The sequence below is a fragment of the Chiloscyllium punctatum genome, chromosome 10 (genome assembly GCF_047496795.1).
Source record: "Chiloscyllium punctatum isolate Juve2018m chromosome 10, sChiPun1.3, whole genome shotgun sequence".
Lineage (NCBI taxonomy): Eukaryota > Metazoa > Chordata > Chondrichthyes > Orectolobiformes > Hemiscylliidae > Chiloscyllium > Chiloscyllium punctatum.
The window spans coordinates 58,238,923-58,259,560 of record NC_092748.1 but is presented as its reverse complement, the minus strand read 5'-3'; the positions used below and the strand labels follow the sequence as shown (position 1 = coordinate 58,259,560).

The following is a 20,638-nucleotide window of genomic DNA, read 5'->3' as shown; positions in this document are numbered from 1 at the left end:
GTCATAGAGATGTACAGCATGGAAACAGACCTTTTGGTCCAACTCATCCATGCCGACCAGATACCCCAATCCAATCTAGTTCCACCTGCCAGCACTCGGTCCATATCCCTCCAAACCCTTCCTATTCATATACCCATCCAGATGCCTTTTAAATGTTGCAATTGTACTAGCCTCAACCACTTCCTCAGGCAGCTCATTCCATAGGCATACGCACCCATACGCACCCTCTGCATGAAAAAGTTGCCCCTTAGGTCTCTTTCATATCTTTTCGCTCTCACTCTAAACCTATGCCCTGTAGGTCTGATCTCCCCCACCCCAGGGAAAAGACTTTGTCTATTTTTCCTATCCATGCCCCTCATGATTTTATAAACCTCTATAAGGTCATCCGTCAGCCCCTCTGATGCTCCAGGGCTTCTTGAATCACTACAGTCGATTTGGTGTCAGTACACTCCCAATATGATTGGAAAGGGAGAGGCAGAATTTTGACCCACTGACACTAATATATTTACAAGTTAGGATTATGAGTGGTTTGGAAGGCAACTTGTAAATAGTGGTGTTTCATCTACCTGTTGACCTTGTCCTTTTAGATGGTAATGGTTGTGATTTTGGATGATTGATGAATTTTCCCTTGGTAGATTTCTGTAGATGGCACATGCCACTGCTACTGAGTGTCATGGTGAAGAGAGTGAATGTTTGTGAATGTGGTGCCAATCAAACAAACTGTTTACACCCTCTAGGACCTTACCATTAAATGTATAAGTCCTGATAAAATTTGCTTTCCCAAAATGCAAATCTTAGCAGGACTTATACACTTAATGGTAAGGACCTAGGGAGTGTTGCTGAACAAAGAGACCTTGGAGTGCAGGTTCATAGCTCCTTGCAAGTGGAGTCGCAGGTAGATAGGATAGTGAAGAAGGTGTTTGGTATGCTTTCTTTTATTGGTCAGGGTATTGAGTACAGGAGTTGGGAGGTCATGATGCTCCTGTACAGGAAATTGGTTAGGCCACTGTTGGAACATTGCATGTTAGAAGGATATTGTGAAACTTGAAAGGGTTCAGAAAAGATTTACAAGGATGTTGCCAGGGTTGGAGGATCTGAGCTACAGGGAGAAGCTGAACAGGCTGGGGCTGTTTTCCCTGGAGCATCAGAGACTGAGGGAAGACCTTATAGAGGTTTACAAAATTATGAGGAGCATGGATAGAATAAATAGACAAAGTCTTTTCCCTGGGGTCAGGGAGTCCAAAACTAGAGGGCATAGGTTTAGGGTGAGTGGGAAAAGATATAAAAGAGACCTAAGGGGCAACATTTTCACATGGAGGGTGGTACGTGTATGGAATGAGCTGCCAGAGGAAGTGGTGGAGGCTGGTACAATTGCAACATTTAAGAGATATTTGGATGGGTATATGTATATGAAGAGTTTGGAGGGATATGGGCCGGGTGCTGGCAGGTGGGACTAGATTGGGTTGGGATATCTGGTCGGCATGGACGGGTTGGACCAAAGGGTCTGTTTCCACGCTGTACATCTCTATGATTCTACGTTTTGTCTTGGATTGTGTGTTTTGGGAATTTCACTCATCCAGGAAGGGAAGGGGACATTCTGTCACACTCCTGACTTGTGCCTTGTACATCATGTACAGTCTCTGGGGAGTCAGGCAACTTAACCACTCTATGGTTCCTACCCTTTCACCTGCTCTTTTAGCCACTGTACTTATATGGCTAGTCCAGTTAAGTTTCTGGTTGCTGGTAACCCCCAGGATATTGATAAAATTCAGCAAGTTCTCAAGTACTATTAGGAATGGCTTAGCTAATGATGCTCACAACTCATGAACAAATAAAACATATCGTCATCTGTATTGACAACAGACATGGAGAGATAGGATCTGAATTGAAGATTTGAGAACTGCAGAGTGTGCATTGGGAAGGAAAGAGAGAAAGGAACATTAATAATGAAAAGTCAGATTTGGACTGCATCCAAAGTCAATGAGAATAGTGCTTTTGATACTAGGTGAAATGTAATGATAGAGAGGGATCTAGACATTCACAGAGTAACATGACATAGCTACAAGTCTTGCCACCAGAAATGGGACAGATTAGGAAACCGTATATAATGATCCAAATGTGAAAGGGCAGAGCTAGCTGATGTTGTCAAGCATTGGATGGTAGGTGAAGGACTTTTTCTGTAGGATATGACAGTGTTCTAGATGAGATATCATTTATGAAAAGCAGAGGCCAAGAGAGAAAGAGTGAGAGAGACAACAGATAAAGGGGCAGCTTGCACTCAGGCAAAGAGGGCCTGGAAATAAAAACACCACAGGTTTTGATAAAGGAATGAATGCTGGTTTCAGCATCATTAGTGTAGCGTAGTTTGAAGCTCAAATTAAACATTGGAGAGACTCACTATCATTTTGTTTTTGAGCATTCATCTAAAAAATTGAGATGACTGGCTAAGAACATTCGAAACACAATTCAATCTTGATTTGGAGGTGCCGGTGTTGGACAAAGTTAAAAATCACACAACACCAAGTTATAGTCCAACAGGTTTATTCACAAGCACTAGCTTTCGGAGCACTTGCAGAATTACATTTTATTTTGCTCAAAAATTGCATAAATAACAAACAATCTAGTTTTTTTCCATCTGTCATTTCAGTGGCATCACATTGTATTGTTTTGTTACAAATCCTGTGTCATATAATCTTATACTCCACAACCACCTAATGAAGGAGCAGTTTTCCGAAAGCTACTGCTTCCAAATAAATCTGTTGGACTATAACCTGGTGTAATGTGATTTTTAACTCAATTCAATCTTGCCAGTGTTGAGCCAAAAAAAGTTCTAGCTCATTTATGAAGTGAAATGCAGTTGGACAGTCAATCAAAGTTTAGGTGGGGAGGTAAAATTGAACATTGTAATATATAATGTAACCTAACTTCACATTTCTAAACAATGTCACTGAAATGCAGCATCAGGTGATAAAAGGAGGCCAGGGTTGAAACCTTAAGAAACAGAAGAGATTACAATGCAGGATGGGTGAGAGAAAGCATTGTAAGAACTTCAATAGCACAGCTGGGCATGGGCGAACCTTTTGAGGATAGTGCTTCGGAGGAGAGGGTGATAAAGAAGAATGGTGTTAATCATTTCAAAAACTGAGATGAGAAGACATCAGCTGTCACCATGGTGATTAATCAGAAGTCTGGACCATTTCAGTGCTGAAAGCAGCATGATAACCAAACTAATAAATCTACTGGGTAAATAGTAACTTTTGTAAATGTAAATCTACATTTACAAAATATGTAGATTTTGAAATCTACATATTTCAAAACATTATAGATTAAGAGATCGGTTGTAGTTGCAAGATTGTAATCTGTGAAAGAAATGGACTGATTATGTCAATATTCTTGTATGAGAGAATGAAAAGCAAACAAATGAGGCTAAACTATTTCAGTAATCACCATAGCAGACTTCTGAATTGGGGTGTCCAAGATTTTAAGTGTGAGCACCTTGCACCTGAGCTGGTGCCAAAGCATTTTAATCATATATGGCCCATACAGGGATTTGGACTGAGGCCCAAGGCCCAATAATCAGGCCCTAGGGCTCTGGTGGCTTGCTATTTTCAGGTCAGTGTTGGGTATCTGGTTGCCAGAAGCAATCCCTGAGGTTTATGTATTTCACTACATTTGTCAACTACTTTGACATATGTATAAAATTCTGAAGGGTAACTGAACCCGAAAGGTTAACTCTGATTTCTCTCCACAGATGCTGCCTGATCTGCTGACCTTTTCCAGCAATTTCTGTTTTTGCATTTGTATAAATGTTGATTGGACCATGTTAAATGATGCAGTGTGTAATGCATAAGGAGAAAAAAGTTGCAAAGGATCAAAGTGATTGGACAAAAATGTGAGATCACTCATTTCAGACGAATGGAACCTAATTTCATGTTTTTAAATAATGTCACTGAGATGCAGCATCAAGGTGATAGGAGGAGGCCAGGGTTGAAGCCTTAAGAAACAGAAGAAATTATAATGGACAGTTGAGAAAAGGCATTGTAAGAATGTAAGAACATTTCTAAATGGTAATCTAATTTCTAATTTGTAAGAATATTTCTAAATGGTGAGGACAGAGAAAGTTGGTAGTGTAGTGGTCAGTGAAGAAGATTATCTCAAAGTACAATGGGACCTCGACCAGATGGGCCAATGGGCTGAGGAGTGGCAGATGGAGTTTAATTTTGATAAATGTGAGATGTTGCACTTTGGTATGGCAAGTCAGGACAGGGCATACAGTCAATGATAGAGCCTTGGGGAGTGTTGCTGAACAAAGAGACCGAGGGGTGCAGGTGGATAGTTCCATGAAAGTGAAGTTGCAGGTAGACAGGGTGGTGAAGGTGGTGTTTGGCATGCTTGCCTTCATTGGTCAGAACATTGAGTATAGCAGTTGGAACATCTTATAGAGGTTGTACAGGATATTAGCGAGGCACCACTTGGAGTACTGTGTACAATTCTGGTCACTGGTATATTGGAAGGATGTTGTTAAACTTGAAAGGCTGTTGAAAAGATTTGTATGGATGTTGCCCAGACTTGAGGGTTTGAGTTATGGGGAGAGGCTGAGTAGACTGGGGCTTTTTTCCTTGGAGACTTGGAGACTGAAGTTTATAAAATTAGGGCCATGGACAGGGTGAACAGCCAAAGGCTTTTTCCTATGTTTGGGAGAGTTCAAAACTAGAGGGATATGTTTAAGGTAAGAGGGAAAAGATCTAAGAGAGGACCTGAGTGTAACCTTTTTGCAGAGCATAGTGTGTGTACAGAATGAGCAGCCAGGAGCGGTGGAGGTAGGTAGAATTACAACTGACATCTGTACGAACAGGAAGGGTTTAGAGGCTATGGGCCAAATGTTGGCAAATGGGACTAGGTTGGATTGGGACGGTTGCGCAGAGAAGTTTGACCGAAGAGTTGGTTTCTGTGCTGTAAGACTCTATGACTCTTAGTTATGTACAGAAACTATTAAAACCAGTGGATAGGTACAAAAACAGCTAATAGAATGTTAACTTTCATTTAGTACTGGTTGGAATACAGAGGGATGTTGTTATGCTATCATTATACAGAGCTCCAATTAGGCAATATCTAAAGTACCTCATTCAGTTCTAGATATTGCACATTGGAAGGCTATATAAGCACTAGAGAAAGTGAAAAACAGATTCACACGAAAGATATCTGGGCTTAGGGGGTAAATGACGAGGACAGTTTGTATAGGAAGCTCGTTTGTTTATAGATAATTAAGGAGACATCTAATTGAAATCTTGTCAGATATATCACTGTCATAGAAGACAACTGGTTTAATATATCACTGTGTAGGCTTTATATATATGCATATATGATACATAGCAGCTGGCTTTATAAGTATACCTATGACATTGGTTTTGTGTATGCTATATTGCTGCTGGTTTTGAATTTGTATACACACATATATATATATAACATATATATATGACTTGGTTTCATATGTATAGTCGATATGATTTTATATGTATAGTAGATACAGATTTTTCTGTAGATATGAGTCTCTGTTCATATTATATACATACTATATTGACACTGATTTTACATATGTAATATATTGCAGCTGGTTTTATCTGTATGCGATATTGTTGCTGGTCTTAGATGTATCCTGTAAAGCTGCTGGTTTTATATGTATACGATGCTGTTGCTTTTCATGTATACTGTAATACTGTTAGTTTTGTATGTTGATGGTTTATATATTACTGTTGGCTCTGCAAACTCCCTCCTGCTACCGCTCTCCTCGTTCATTGATTGTGCGCCCGCTGCCAGCTGGCCGGAAGTGGTGGCTCCCAGTTCCGTTTCCGGTTGCGGCTCCATCTTGTCTAGTTGTGACGGTTCCGGGGGACTCCTGTGGATAATTTTCAGGTCAGTCAGTGATGCTGGGCTGGGCAGGGCAGGCCATCAGGGATGACCGAGTTAGGCACAGCTGCGGCTCTCACTGCAGGGAGCGGGGCCGTACTTTCCGCCGGTGTCGGGGCTGGCAGAGGCCGCTGTCGCCAAAGAGTTATATTCCCGAGATGTGGGAAAGGGCGAGGGCTCGGCGTACGCGGGGGGGGAGGAGGGGCTTGGCGTTGCTCGGTCTGGGGGAGGGGGCGCTCGGTGTGAGACTGGGGTGTCCTTGTGTGCCCGGTGTCGTTCCCCTCCCCCCTGGTGTATGGCAGGGGAGGAGGGTGCTCATTGTGGGGGTGGGCTCTCCCCGGGGATACGGGTTGTTGTTTTAAGTGTCTCTTGTGTGCGTTAAGTGGGGGCTCAGTATCCTTAGAGGAGTACAGCCAAGGGCTCAGTGTCTCCGCAGCTGCAAGACAACATTAGCTCAGATACGCCGAGGAGACGAGTGTCTGTGGTTCCTAGGTGCCCTGTCTCTCAAATGCATTAACGTACGTACGTACGTACACATTTGTGTTTAGGGGATCTTGATCAGATGGGCTGAGGAGTGGCAGATGGAGTTTAGTTTAGATAAATGTGAGGTGCTGCATTTTGGAAAAGCAAATCAGGGCATGACTCGTACACTTAATGGTAAGGTCCCAGTGAGTGTTGCTGAACAAAGAGACCTTGGAATACAGGTTCGTAGCTCCTTGAAAGTGGAGTCGCAGGTAGATAGGATAGTGAAGGCAGCGTTTGGTATGCTTTCCTTTATTGGTCAGAGTATTGAGTACAAGTTGAGAGGTCATGTTGCGGCTGTACAGGACATTGGTTAGGTCACTTTTGGAATGTTGCGTGTGGTTCTGGTCTCCTTCCTATTGGAAAGAGATCAGAAAAGATTTACAAGGATGTTGCCAGGGTTGGAGGATTTGTGCTACAGGAAGAGGCTGAATAAGCTCAGACTGTTTTCCCTGGAGTGTCGGAGGCTGAGGGGTGACCTTACAGAGGTTTACAAAATCATGAGGGGCATGGATTGAATAAATAGACAAAGTCTTGGGCATAGGTTTAGGGTGAGAGGGGAAAAGGTATAAAAGGGTCCTAAGGGGCAACTTTTTCACGCAGAGGGTGGTGAGTGTATAGAATGCGCTGCCAAAGGAAATGGTGGAGGCTGGTACAAATACAACATTTAAAAGGCATCTGGATGGGTATTTGAAAAGGAAGGGTTTAGAGGGATATGTGCTAAGTGCTGGCAAATGGACTAGATTGGGTTGGGAGATCTGGTCGGCCTGGACAAGTTGGACCGAAGGGTCTGTTTCCATGCTGTATATCTCTAACCTTTCATTTTAGTGTTAAACTCAACTGACAAAGCAAATTGTATTCGGAATGTGATTGTCCATGTTACAAGACCAGGAATAGCTCAGTGGTTAGTACTGCTGCCTCATAGCACCAGTCCAGTCTTGGGCAACTGTCTGTGTCAAGTTTGCAAAGATGTGTAGGTTAGGCATATTAGCCAAGTGAAATGATAACATTCACACCACACAAATGCCAGGAATTCTTCCGCCATTGCTGCATCTGCTCCCAATAGGACCAGTTCCATCACAACACACCAGATGGTCTCTTTTTCAAAGACTGAAATTTCCCCGCCCATGTGGTCAATGATGCCCTGCAGCGCATCTCATCCAATTCTGGCATCTCCGCCCTTGAACCCTCCAATGGAAACAAGGACAGAACCCCGGTTCTCACCTTCTACCCCATCAACCTCTGGATACATCTTATCATCCTCTGCCATTTCTGCCACCTACAAACAGACCCCACCCTTCAGAACCTCCCTTCCAGTCTATCAACGTTGTTAGTACCAGTCTGAACAATGACAACAGGATTTCTCCTCTCCAAAATGCTTCTCCAGCTTTGAGATGTCCTTAATCAGGCAGGCTACACAGCCTTCAGGGTGTCTGCTTATGGCTCCATAGGTCTGTATCTACTTCCCAAGTTGTACTGTTCTCTATTACGTTCCTATTTCCTCCTCCTATGTGGCTGCCTGTACCATGGTGTTATGGTCAGTTCTGTCATCCTACCTATAGCCCCCACTGCTGTTCACACACCTTTAGAATTTTCTTAGCTGTTAGAGCCTCTGTCCTTACAAATGTCTTTGGAGATCTGCCTCTTAGGGCTTCATTATCTGTAACACTTATAATCACACCCACCTGTCCTTAATCACAGCAGGTTTAAATTACAGAATGTGTGTAGCCACCACTTGTAATGAAGTGTCAAAATAATTTTCAGCCTTCCAGTTGTGATACAATGTCCTCAGAAAGGGCTGCAGCTCCTCAATTCTGGTCCAAAGTTGCTCAAGCTGCAAACTTTTGATACAGATGTATTAATTGTGGATCACCTTTTGTGTTCAGCTGCTGCCATATTTTGCAAGTACAACACACCACCCAACCTATCAATTCTTTCAATTAATTAAATCACTCTAGTAACCCTGCTCTTTACACTTGAGGAATCCCCACTGTGGCACATTACTGTACTTTTTAATTTTCTGTTTTATACACTATCAATCTTAAAATTAATAAGCTATTTTTAAGAAAAATGATTTGGAGATGCCAGTGTTCCACTGGGGCGTACAAAGTTAAAAATCGCACAACACCAGGTTAAAGTCCAACTGGTTTAATTGGAAGCACACTAGCTTTTGGAGTGCCGCTCCTTCAGGTGGTTGTTCACACAACCACCTGATGAAGGAGCAGTGCTCCGAAAGCTAGTGCGCTTCCAATTAAACCTGTTGGACGATAACCTGGTGTTGTGACTTTTAACTTTAAGAAAAATGGGATGCAGGGATAGAGACCTAAACACAAACTGAAGACCTTAATTTTAATTCAATGACTAGAAATATCAAGCAATTGCTTTGTTTAGACAAAAGTAATCAAAAACTTCCCTCTTTCCTCCATTGAATTCTTTGAGACACTCAACTCTGGCAGTAATGCACACTAATTTGACTGCTTATATATCCTCCCAACACAAAACACATAGTTTCCTCTCTTAATGATGATCCAGTTTCAGCTGGTACTTAATTAGTCTGATCTTTCAATGCATCCCTTGAAAACAAACCTGCTGAAAGATCCTGTCTACAGATTAAATTACAAATTATAATCTTAATTAGGCCAAATTAAGTTTGCACAAATATTTGAAGACTTTTACTCAACAAATGCACACGCTTAGCACTCAGAAATGGTGAAAGACATGATAGTCAATGTGAGCTTGATGTTCATTGTGGTTAACATTATCAAAGCTCAAGCAATACCTGAGTAGACATGAAATAAAGGATAGCCATTGCAAGTTTGTTGAATGAAGAGATTTTGCCAACCTAAATTGCTAGTTTCTTTTGAGGGTGTGACAAAGAAGATAGAGTAGAACAATGGATACAATGTATTGTGATTTAATTAAGGCCACTGATAGAAGGTTACTTGGAAGTTTGGTACTAAAAATGGAGAGTCTAAATTGTTTGAAATATATTTACTTTCAATACAGGAAGAGCTTACTCAGTTGAAATTTTTTCAGACCATTTTAAAAAACTTATTTCCCATCTGATTGAATAAATGGCTATGAATTTGAAGTTGCAATGAGGTACATTATGGATGAGTAGCAGAAAACTAGACAAATATTTTTCTTTTTTGCTTTCAAACTTAAAATTCACAAACCAGCAAGTGCTATTTAAATCAATTAAATTGATTGAATAATTTCTGCACATTGTTTTTGACAGCTGTTTTCCTTCTTGACTCTGGTTGTGGTAAATAGCTAAACATAAATTATTTTCGGCCACTTAGGAATTAGATTTGGGACAGAGTAGGTCCGTAGCTTGACAATTCAATGTATTTCTGACTATATTTCAGGTCTTACGGTTGGTGATAATGTCAGTTTTGGGCAGTAGCCTATATCATGCTCTAATTGTCCATTTTATTAGAGGCGGGCAGGCTGCGGCACGTTGCTGCACCATTGTAAAGGTAGAAGATCCTTTATCCAAAATGTTTGGGACCAGCTGTTTTTCAGAATTCGGAATTGTTTGGTTTTCAGAATAGTGACAGTTATATGGTGAAATTTAAAAAAAAATCTTACTGGAGGAGCAGGCATCTAAGTAAGAACGTCTTTGGCCACACCCCTCCATGTCGTGTTTGAGTGACATACATCAAGTGAGTGTCGATTTGGGGGCGTTCAGAGAAACCCTAGGCCTGTCGGTACTTGGCCATGTCCCCTCGCGTCACATCTGAGTGACATGAAACGAGTGGGTGTTGACTTTGGGGCAATCGCAGAGAAACCCCAGGCCTGTCTGTTCTTGGCCAACAGCCCCAAGTGCCTCAGCCTTTCCTCATACGATCTTCCTACCATACCAGGCAACATCCTGGTAAACCTCTTCTGCACCCGTTCCAGTGCCGCCTCATCCTTCCTATAGTATGGCGACCAAAACTGCACACAATACTCCAGATGCGGCCCCCCCCCCCGCCCCCGTGCTGCATCTGGGTGACATATGTAGAGTAGGTGTCGACTTGGGTTAACTGCTCGCCAAACAACCTTGTTAATTTGAAAAAAATTTCACAACAAACTTTCGGATTTCAGAGCTTGTCGGTTTTTGGATGTTCAGCTAAAGGATCTTCTACCTGTATTGGCTATGCTTGAAGATGTTGGAAATAATTAATAAAACTCATTCAGATTTATTATTTTCCCAATTAGAGTTGATTTCCATAGGAAATCCTTTGATATGACAGACCACAATAGTTTGAAATTGGCATGAAAGATGGCTTGAAAAAGATGTAAATCTTGCTACTTGTATCTTTTCCTTGCATTGTAAGTATAGGCATAGTATGCACCAATCCATTCTCCAATAGGATTTGTAAAGTCAACAAAAATAAAATTGAAATGTGACCTGCCTATTTGGGTACTCTCTTAAATTTTATTCCTGCCCAACAGATTATATGACTTGAACATTGCCAGAAGTTGAATTTTGGCCAAAGCCTTTATAAAGCAGCATATGCAAAAAAAACCTTGAAAAATGTCTTTCTCCAGAATTTGTAGTACATAAGGTCTTTGACTTATGAACATTCGACTTACAAGCACTCGTACTTACAAATGAGATCCCATAGGTAGTGGGTGGCACAGTGGTTAGTACTGCTGCCTCACAGCACCAGAGACCCGGGTTCAATTCCCGCCTCGGGCAACTGTCTGTGTTTCCTCTTGGTGCTCCGGTTTCCTCCCACAATCCAAAGATGTGTAGGTTAGGTGAATTGGCCATGCTAAACTGTTCTGAGTGAAGGGGTAAATGTGGGGGAATGGGTTTGGGTGGGTTGCTCTTCAGAGGGTCGGTGTGGACTTGTTGGGCCGAAGGGCCTGTTTCCACACTAAGTAATCTAATCTAATCATTACCATTCCATTAGATTTTTTTCATTCGATTACATTACAGTGTGGAAACAGGCCCTTCGGCCCAACAAGTCCACACCGACCTGCCGAAGCTTCACCCACCCATACCCCTACATTTACCCGTCACCTAACACTATGGCAATTTAGCATGGCCAATTCACTTGACTTGTACATCTTTGGACTGTGGGAGGAAACCGGAGCACCCGGAGGAAACCCACACAGACACGGGGTGAACGTGCCAACTCCACACAGTCAGTCGCCTGAGGCGGGAAATGAACCTGGGATCTCTGGCGCTGTGAGGCAGCAGTGCTGACCACTGTGCCACCGAGCATTCCCATAATAATAATCTAATATCCAACTTTATAATTCAAGCATTCAGTTGTACTTACGACTGGATATTTTATATTGTATGACATTACGTTCTGACTTGTGTACAGATTGACTTACAAATGTACATGGGAATGGAAACCATTTGTAACCTAGGGAACTTCCTGTAGTAACAGTGGTGAGACACAATTAAGTGTAAAAATCATGTTAGTTAACGTCAACAGTATTGTTCTTCACAAGATGGGCAGTTATAGTCTTTGCCAATGCAATCAACTTAGTTTAACTTCATACCAAGTTAGTAATACTAACTATCCATTATGCTAACTGTAAATACCATTAAAAATTTCTGTGAAAGCTACTGTTACAAGTAACTGAGTTTTTAAACAATGTACAAAATCAGAATTGCTATTGAGCAATCTCTGGCTCTGAAAAAAATTGGTTTCACAAATGTGAAATTGCATTCCATCAGAAATTTAAATATTCATATCATTTTTTGGAAAAAAAAGCTCTCTGCCACATTTTGATTGAAACTGTACCATTATTTCAGTATAATTTATATTTCCTAATGCTGAGTTCCCCAGTTGTTGCCTGTGAGAATTCTTCAATCTGATTGGTTGATCATTGTTGTTACTTGGAGATAGTGAGGAATGCCGATGCCGGAGAAGTCAGTGTTGATAGTGTGTCACTGGAAAAAGCACAGCAGATAAAGCAGCATCTGAGGAGCAAGCCCTGATGAAGGGTTAAGCCCGAAATGTCGACTGTCTCGCTCCTCAGATGCTACCTGACCTGCTGTGCTTTATCCAGTGCCACACTTTATCCATTCTTGTTACTTGCCTTGTGCACAAACCCAGCAGGTCCTTGTAGAAAATACCAAATTCTAATGAAGTGCCAGGCAGACATTTATTCTTTCCAGTTGATCATAAAACTCATGCCCATGAATCTTTTTTTTTAATAAAATCAATTGCTCAGTGTTCAAAATCCCTTGCCATTTTGGATGTAGGTTTGCTCGCTGAGCTGGAAGGATAATTTCCAGACATTTTGTCACCTTACTAGGTAACATCTTCAGTGGGCCTCAGGCGAAGCACTGCTGATAATTCCTGCTTTCTATTTATATGTTTGGGTTTTTTTTTTGGGTTGGTGATGTCATTTCCTGTGGTTATGTTATTTTTTGTGGTGAAGTCACTTCCAGTTCCTTTTCTCAGGGGTGGTAGATGGGGTCTAACTTGATATGTTTGTTGATAGAGTTCCAGTTGGAATGCCATGCTTCTAGGAATTCTCGTGCATGTCTCTATTTGGCTTGTCCTAGGATGGATGTGTTGTCCCAGTTTCTGTAGTTCAGTATTTGGTCCATATGTGGTGTTTTCCTGTAGACGCTGGTTTGAAGTTCCCCATTGGCTGTTTGCTCTACTGTGACGTCTAGGAATGGCAGTTTGTTGTTGTTTTCCCCCTCTTTAGTGAATTTTATGCCAGTAAGTGTATTATTGATGGTCTTGAAGGTTTCCTCTAATTTGTTTTGTTAAGTGATGACAAAGGTGTCATCCATGTAGCGGACCCAAATTTGGGGTTGGATGGTTGGCAGAGCTGTTTGTTCAAGTCTCTGCATTACTGCCTCTGCTAAGAACTCTGATATTGGAGGTCCCATGGGTGTTCCATTGGTTTGTCTGTAGCTTTTGTTGTTGAAGGTGAAGTATGTGGTAATGCATAGGTCCACTAGCTTGATGATACTGTCCTTGTTAATGAAATTAATGGTGTTTGATGTCTGTGTCTTTGGGTCTTCTAATAGTGTAGTGAGTGTTTCCTTGGCCAGGTTAATGTTAATTGATGTAAACAGGGCTGTTACATCAAAGAAGACCACTATTTCATCCTCTTCTTAGTGTCTTTGGTCTTCAGGAATTCTTGGATCGAGTGGATGGAGTGGTGTGAGTCTTTTACTAAGTATTTTAGTCTTTGGTGTAGCTCTTTGGCAAATCTGTAAGTTGGTGTTCCAGATAGTGAGACTATGGGTCTGAGGGTGGCTCCTGGTTTGTGAATTTTGGGTGATCCGTAGAAGCATGGTGTGTTGGATTCATCTGGTTTTATTTTTTGGAATTCAGTTTTATTTATTTTTCCAGATTTCTGAAGTTTTTTGAGCAGGGCTGTGATTCTGTTCTCTAGTTGTGGGGTCAGGTCTATTGCCACTTGTTGGTATCTGTAAGTAGTGTGTTTGCTTATTCAGTGTAGTCTCCATTATCTGCAGGTAGGATAACAATGTTTTTATCATTTTTCAGTCTTTCCAGTGCTTTCCTTTCTTGTGTATTGAGTATGCTTCCTTCCTTTTTTCTGCTTAATGTTGGTGCGACTACCTGTCGGATGGTTTGCAGGGTTTCTTCTGTGAGTTGGTTGTCTTTTTGTCTTTTCTAATGCTGCTAAGAAATCTTTCTTGTCCTTATCCTGGCAGTTGTAATTTAATCCTCTTACTAAGACGGCTTTTTCAGTGTCTGTTAAGGGTTGGTCAGATAAGCTTTTTATCCATGCTTCTGTGTTGTCAATATTGTTACTTTGTGTAAGTTTGTCTAATTTTTTTCATGTTCTGAGTTTGTCGCTGTCTAATATCTATGGCTTGTTGTACTGTGTCTATCCATTCATGGTCTGTTGCATGAATGAGTAAAATTTCCTGGTTGTATTTCCGGAATCTGTTGTGGACATCATTAATCATTTCTCTAAGCATTCTGTGGCTGTTTTGCTCTGCTATTTGTTTGGCTAGTGGGGTGTTAAGGAGAGGTTTGTATTTAAGGCATTTAGGTAGTACCAGTTTTCTTAGGCATTCATGCAGGAAGTACAGCTATTTGTGGATAGCACTCTGTCGCGTGGCATTCGTTTCCCATTTTCAGGCCATTTTTAGTGTATTACACCCATAGGTCTTAGCAAATTTTGAGAAGATTCGTAGCTCAGGTTGAGGTTTTGGATGTATCCCGATATCATGTCCAGGATACATGAACATCAACTAGCCACAAAAAGACATGACCCTCTCTCACCAGTATCTTTACATAAGGATGAGGAACGACACTACTTCAACCGGGACAACACATCCATCCTAAGACAAGCTAAACAAAGACATGCACGAGAATTCCTTGAAGCATGGCATTCCAATCAGAACTCTATCAACAAACACCTCGAGTTAGACCCCATCTACTACCCCCGGAGAAAAGGAACAGGAAGTGATTTCACCAAGAAATAACATAACCACAGGAAATGACTTCACAAACCCAAAAAAAACCCCCAAACATATAAATAGAAAGCAGGAATTATCAGCAGTGCTTCGCCTGAGGCCCACTGAAGATGTTACCGAGTAGGGTGACAAAATGTCTGAAAATGAACCTTCCAGCTCAGTGAGCAAACATACATCCAAAACCTCAATCTAAACTACAAGTCTTCTCAAAACTCACTAATCCCTTGCCATTTTTGCTGGTGCCTGGATCTTAAGCTGGCACTTTTAAAAAACAAGACTAAGTGCTTATGGTGAAATCTTTAGTGTAAATAGAATTACATCATAAGAGCTATAATTTGTTCTTGCTGCTATGAAATGACAAGAAGGCTTTTTCTGATTATATCTCCTGGCCATGTTATCCACATAACCTGTCTAAATCTATTTTAACAATGTATCAACATTGATTTGAGGTACAAAAGTATACATGTACAAAAAGACATACTCTTTATGTAACAAATGGCAACAATGTGGTGGGAGCAGGAAAAAGACCCTACATTTTGTCAAAGGACTTAACTTAAATTTTGCTTAAATTATATTTTACAGCTGTTTGGGATCAGTCTTTCTTGTGTTGCTGGAGAAGATTGATAATTACACCAGATGGTGTGATTAAGGAAGATACTGGTATTGGACGTTGCAGCACATCAGGCAACTTGGACCATAGATCTGGTTATGGGAGATTTAGAAGTGGGAAAATATCCTTAGTGGTTCCACCCCAACACTAGCTCTAGCCAGACATACTTATTTAACATCAGAATTAAAAGACCAGCATGATCTTTTTCAGTAATTGAACATGTAACCGAGAAGAAGGAAAATTTTGGAGAAGCAGGATCGAAGAACAAATCAATTAGCTGCAAAAGAGGCCAAAAGCAACACATTGTGTATATACAGCAAAATATTTTTTTAATGTGCATATTGATGATGAGGTTTGGAAAGATCAAGTTAACTGCAATTTGAGCAATTTTTAAAAATACTAAGCAACTAAAATTGAAGTGAATTTGTAAGGCAAGTGAGTTTTAGGAATACTGACCTGTAATATTTTTCCTTTTCACTGCTGTTTTTTTCAGTAAATTTATTGTATTACTGCATTGTATGCTATGTAAGGAATGTGGGAGACAAGATCCCACAACAGCGAGATGATGGTGTTGGTTTATCATAGAGTCCCTACAGTGTGCAAAGAGGACATTTGGCCCATCAAGTCTGTACTGACCCTAAAAAAGTCATCCCTTCTAGACCCAGCATCCCCAAACTATCCCCACATTTACCATGACTAACCCACCGAGCCTGCACGTTCCTAACACTACGGGACAATTTAGCATGGCCAATCCACCTAACCAACACATCTTTGGACTGTGGGAGGAGACCCATGCAGATACTAGGAGAATGTGCAAGCTCCATACAGTCACCCAAGGAATCGAACCCTACTCCCTGGCATTGTGAGGCAGGAGTGCTAGCTACTGTGCTGCCCAAAGGGAGTAATGTTGAACCAGGACATTGGATGAACCTTTTTTCAGGAGCTATGCAAACCACAAACAGATCTGCAAAACCTTGTTCTAACATCTATTTTGAAGGGTGGAACATTCTGATAAATCAGTGCCTGCATAGTGCTGTTCTGTTTTGGCCTTGACTCCACAGATTATAACTAAATCAGCTAGTAGGACACAGTTCCCTCTTGATTTTCATGTTTAAAAATATTTGAATTATCTGATCATTTTTAAGCTAATTGATGGAAGTAGCATAGCAAAATGCTACTTGTTAGCCAAAGATGAAGCTATGAAATGAAAACAGATTATTGACCCGGTTAGGAGTTGGTGAATGGCAGGAATACAAAATAGGATAATCATTATTTATTAATGATTATAATGATGAGCTAGGAACCAACATATTCAAATTAACTGAAAACAAAAACAAATAGGTGCATTATAAATTGTGCCAATGGAAGCTAAAAAAAGTACAAACTTATTAATTGATGGACTGGCAAAACAGTGGAGATGGATTTCTATGTAGGCAAATGTGTGGCCACCCAACTTTAAACCTGAGAAGGATAGAACAGAGTGCCTTCTAAAGTTGAAAACATAGGAGATCCAAAAAATACTTAGGGATACAGCAATAGAAATTATTTAAAATGTCATAATGACAAATATAAATAATCAAAAAGTCTAATTGAATGCTGGACTTTACACCCAGAGGATTAACGTAAAAGCAGGTTGAAGATCTGCTTTAATTATCCAAGCTCTAGTTACTATTCCAGCTGTGGCCTATCAGCAGTTGTGGCCATTACAAATTAAGAAGGATATATTGGCTTTGAAGGGTATGTTTGCCAGAATCATACTTGACCCTAAGGATTAAGAGGAACAAATACACAAACTAGATTGTATTGCCTGGAATTATAAGTTTAAACGGTGATGAACTTATTCTTAGAAAGGGCAAATGAAAGAAACTGTTTGGAGAATCTAGGACTTGGGGTGCAGGCTAAAAATGATAAGTTATGCTACTGTGTGTGGTGGTGGTTGTGGTTGTGAATATTTGTGGATGTGGTGCCAATCAAGTGAGCTGCTTTGACCTTCCTGGTATCAAGCTTCTTGACTGCTGTTGGAGCTGCACTCAACCAGGCATGTGGGTAACATTCCCTTACACTCCTGATCTCTGCATTATAGATGGTCAATAGGCTTTGGGAGTCAGGAGGCAAGTTACTTGCCGCAGACTCATGGATGAGTTAGACCAAAGGGACTGTTTCTGTGCTGTACATCTCTGACTGTCTAACCTCTGACTTGCTGTGGAATCCTGCAATGAGTACATGTATTTGGTTCTAATTGGTAACGTCAGTAAATTTATGCATTTGTTTTTTTTTAAAGCTCTCTTGTTTAGTCTTTAACTTGTTATCTCTGTACTTTGAAAACAGAAATAATGGTTAAATTAAAAAAAGGCTAGCGTGCAATTTTTTTCCACTGTAAAATGCATGAGACTCTTAATTGTTGAAAATGTATAAACTGTTTGTGGTTTTCCAGCATTTAAGTAGTGTAAAATGTTAATTAAGTTACGTATTTTACATGTCAAGGACAATTAAGGATTTATTTATGAAACCGTTATGCTGATACCTGTCTTCTGATTTTGTGAAAACAGGGCTGCAATTATGTCAGACAAAGACAAAAGTGAACTTAAAGCAGAATTAGAGCGCAAAAAGCAGCGCTTGGCTCAAATCAGGAAGGAAAAGTCAAGGAAAGAAGAGGAGAGAAAGAAAAAAGAAGTAAGTCATAAATGAAATCATATATTTGTATCGTCCATGGATATTTCTCTCTTGTATATATGCAGCTTGCATTTTTTGAGTTTTATTCTATTTATGGCTATAACTGCTTTTATCCTGTAACAAGAAAAAAAAATATCCTAACCAAATTAATTTTTTGTATATTTCCAGATACATTGCTGCTAGTATATCTGGTGAATTTAAAGCTAGATTTTTTTAAAGAAAAGGATGTAAATCAAATTCTGCATTTGAAAGTATTGAGCAATTGAAGATAGACTTAAGATGATTACATAATGCTGCAGTGGGGTCATTAGATTAAAATTTCATTTTAATATAAGAATGGAGAAACATCCAGCTGATTAATATTTCAATACCTGTAGGCAAGAAATAATTCCTTTGGATATCATTATGAAACATTGTGATTAATTACCAGTGCAAGAATCCTCTCGCTAATGTAATAAATATATATCGAAAGTGACCACAAGACATAAGAGCAGAAGTAGGCCATTCAGCCCATCGAGTCTGCTATTCAGTGAGATCATAAATTCTGATAATCCTCCAATCCGCTTTCCTGCTTTTTGGCAATATCTTAAAAGCCCCAGAAGCTTGTCTTCCAATTTTGAATTCTGTGTTAAGCCTGTTTATGATATATTAAAATTCATGCTCCCATGCCATCAAAAGAAAGCATCTACATACATCATAAAGATGCCTGAAACCTGTCCCTTATGTTGCCAGTAAAACATGGCAGGATCTGTTTTTAACTGAAGGCAGCCAAATGTTAATATGACAGATCATACTGAGAAATAACGAACCATAGAGGCATCATTCAGGACATATACACATTACTTAACTTCCAGAGTGTCCTCATTGTGCTTGGTATCTCTTGGAGGACAAAGAAAAATTTCCATCTTGAACTGATTCTCCCTGTAGAAATGCAGGTTTAATATCAATTGGTCTACACTCCCAAATATTTGTTAACAACAGAACCAAAAAAAAGTTCAAAATTGCTTTTCCTGCTGTTGGTGTATCCACTTCTGTATCTTGGTTGTCCATTTTCTCTTCAAAACCTCATTGTTTTAGTCTTACAAGTCCCAGCAAGTGATATCCTTTCTGTGCATTTCTGCCTAATTGATAGAGCTGATTATTCCCTAACAAGAACCCTATCAAGTAACCCCAGATTCATTCCAATTTTTAAATTCTTGTTATTTTCTAACATTTATTAACTTGTCTTCTAGTTTGCTTGTAGTCACCAAGACTTTCCAAGGCTTCTTGGAAAGCAAAGCCTTCTGTTCTTGGTATTGTTCCTTATTTGTACTGTATTTCTTAACCTTGTTAAAACTATGACTTATTTCTTGGCCTTCTATCTCCTTCTGGGCTACTACAGTTTGATCTCCCCTGGAAGTAAAAGGATTCCTTTCAATAGTTTGTGATCTCTTTCAAGGGGAGTGTTGGCTTCTCAACCTACTGTTAGAACTTATACTGCATCTTCTTGCTTTTCATCTTTGTACCTCATGTTCCCAATCCATGACCTTAGCCATCTGCACTTCATTTCAATACAATCATTCAGCTTTTATATTTTCCATTGACCTTCCCTGCTCTACTTATAGTGGCCACATTTATCCATTGACTAGCCACTTCTCGTAAATATTTGAGGTTCGTACCCACTTTTGGCAGTTATCCTTTGGGACCAGTGGCCTGAACTGATCTGTTCATCATCAGACAAACTCTCAATCACAACAGTTTTGACATAGCTCTGCAATGTTGGGTATGAGAGGTACCTCACTCGTTATATTTTACAACGCTTTCAGAATTTGCAAATTTGTAATCCATACTATTCAGGAGAAAGTGAGGACTGCAGATGCTGGAGTTTTTTGAGGAATATAAATTCCTGAAGAAGGGCTTATGCTCTGAAAAATGTAGAGTTAATTGTAGCCCCAACCCACGCCGGGGGCTGAACATTTGTTACTGATGAAACTTCAGGATTCCTGCTAAAAATTACCTGAGATTTCTGTACCCTTCAACCATCTGCAACAAACTCTTAGCATGGATAGTACAGATGATGTTTACAGCTCGGCTAATCTGCCAAAATTTTATAAATTTGGTTCTGAATGGTTGCTTTTGCTTTCTCTGTTGCTAAAAATGCTGTCTGCTGCTGTCTTCATAACTATAATGTTCATGTGTTCTAATGAATTTTTTTGCAAATTCCATCACTGTTATTGGAGAGACATTTTGTCAGTGGTCCAATTTTGGGCACCTGTCCATTACCATATCCACAGTTATTTTCTTAGTTTTGCTATGTTGTTGTTGACTGACAAAACCTGGTTGACAAATCTAAAGTGAAAATAAACATTATCTATATCTGTAAATCAATAGCCACACTCGTGTTGAAATCTTTCGTTAAGGTGAGACTTACTATCAATCACGATGGTGTACTTGCCGATTAGTTCTCACATTTATCACTTATCTCTTAACTCTTATTGAACTCACCATCCTTATTTCTACATCCT

At 40.2% G+C, this 20,638-nt stretch overlaps 1 protein-coding gene across 5 annotated transcripts in view; it reads left to right on the top strand.

The window, feature by feature from the left end:
• The first annotated feature begins 5,880 nt into the window (after window positions 1-5,880).
• LOC140482190 (cytoplasmic dynein 1 intermediate chain 2-like) overlaps window positions 5,881-20,638 on the top strand; it is an 86,990-nt gene continuing 72,232 nt past the window's right edge. For 4 of the 5 annotated variants that reach the window (XM_072579248.1, XM_072579246.1, XM_072579247.1 and 1 more), the window contains exons 1-2: window positions 6,049-6,067; window positions 18,011-18,134. In XM_072579248.1, coding sequence (XP_072435349.1) covers window positions 6,066-6,067; window positions 18,011-18,134 — 126 coding nt within the window. In that variant the 5' untranslated portion in view covers window positions 6,049-6,065. Of the gene's footprint in view, window positions 5,914-6,048; window positions 6,068-18,010; window positions 18,135-20,638 lie in introns of those variants that run through there. The other variant, XM_072579249.1, reaches the window with a different exon arrangement.